This window comes from Apteryx rowi, unplaced genomic scaffold, assembly GCF_003343035.1.
Source record: "Apteryx rowi isolate R43461 unplaced genomic scaffold, aptRow1 scaffold_1589, whole genome shotgun sequence".
Classification (NCBI taxonomy): Eukaryota; Metazoa; Chordata; class Aves; order Apterygiformes; family Apterygidae; genus Apteryx; species Apteryx rowi.
In genome coordinates, this window is record NW_020447851.1 from 20,552 (window position 1) to 21,435 (window position 884).

An 884-nucleotide genomic window follows, 5' to 3' on the forward strand; every position below is an offset into this window, starting at 1 on the left:
GGATGGGGCACCCGCAGCACCTGCTGGGCTGGGGCACCTGCCGCGATGGAGTCATGTGCAGCAACTGCCAGGATGGAGTCACATGCAGCACCCGCTGGGCTGGGGCACCTGCAGCACCCGCCGTGATGTAGTCATGTGCGGCACCCGCCRGGCTGGGGCACCCACAGCACCTGCCGCGATGGGAGTCATGTGCGGCACCCGCCAGGATGGGGCAGAGGGGACCTGCAGCATCTGCCAAGACGGGGCTGGGGCACCCACAGCACATGCCAGGCTGGGGCAGGGGGGATGCGCAGCACCCGCCGGGATGGGGCAGGGGCAGCGGGGCAGGCTGGGCTCCCTCCTCCCCTCGGCCCGAGGGTGCTCARTGCCGCCCTGCTCCGGACCCGCTGCTGGTGCCTGGCGGCGCGGTGCCCGCAGGCGCAGTGCCAGGCAGTGCCGCGGCGCAGCCCRGCCGCGTGCACGGGAGCGCTGCTGCGCCGGCCTCGCCGGGACGTGCTGTTTACACAGCCCGGGACGCGTTTGCCTTTTTTGGGAAGAGCTGGGCACCGCCGACTTCGCTCGCCGGGGCCCAGCCGAGCCGTGGGCTCGCCGCGCGCAGGAGGGGGGGGATCCCGGCGCGTGGGGCGCGTTACCTTCTGCTTGGCCCCGCAGGTCGCCTCCAGGTCCCGCACCAGCAAGCCCTTCCGCTGCTGCAGAGCCTTCTCCAGCTCCTCGAAGGTGCTGCTGATCTCGGACACGGCCTCGTTCTTGCGGTCCACCAGCTGCTTGCTGATCTCCGTCACCAGCCCGATGGCCGCCGCCAGCTGCGGGAGCCTGCGGAGCGGGCGGGCGGTCAGCGCGGGGCAGCGGCCACGGCCCCCGGATGTCCCCGCGCGGCGGTGCCG

At 73.4% G+C, this 884-nt stretch overlaps 1 protein-coding gene across 1 annotated transcript in view; it reads right to left on the bottom strand.

Annotated features, from left to right (window-relative positions):
* The window catches only part of TRIM3 (tripartite motif containing 3), an 8,073-nt gene that overhangs the window by 3,942 nt on the left and 3,247 nt on the right, over positions 1 to 884 (bottom strand). Inside the window, exon 2 of the mRNA XM_026059512.1 lies at positions 633 to 813. Coding sequence (XP_025915297.1) covers positions 633 to 813 — 181 coding nt within the window. The remainder of the gene's footprint in view (positions 1 to 632; positions 814 to 884) is intronic.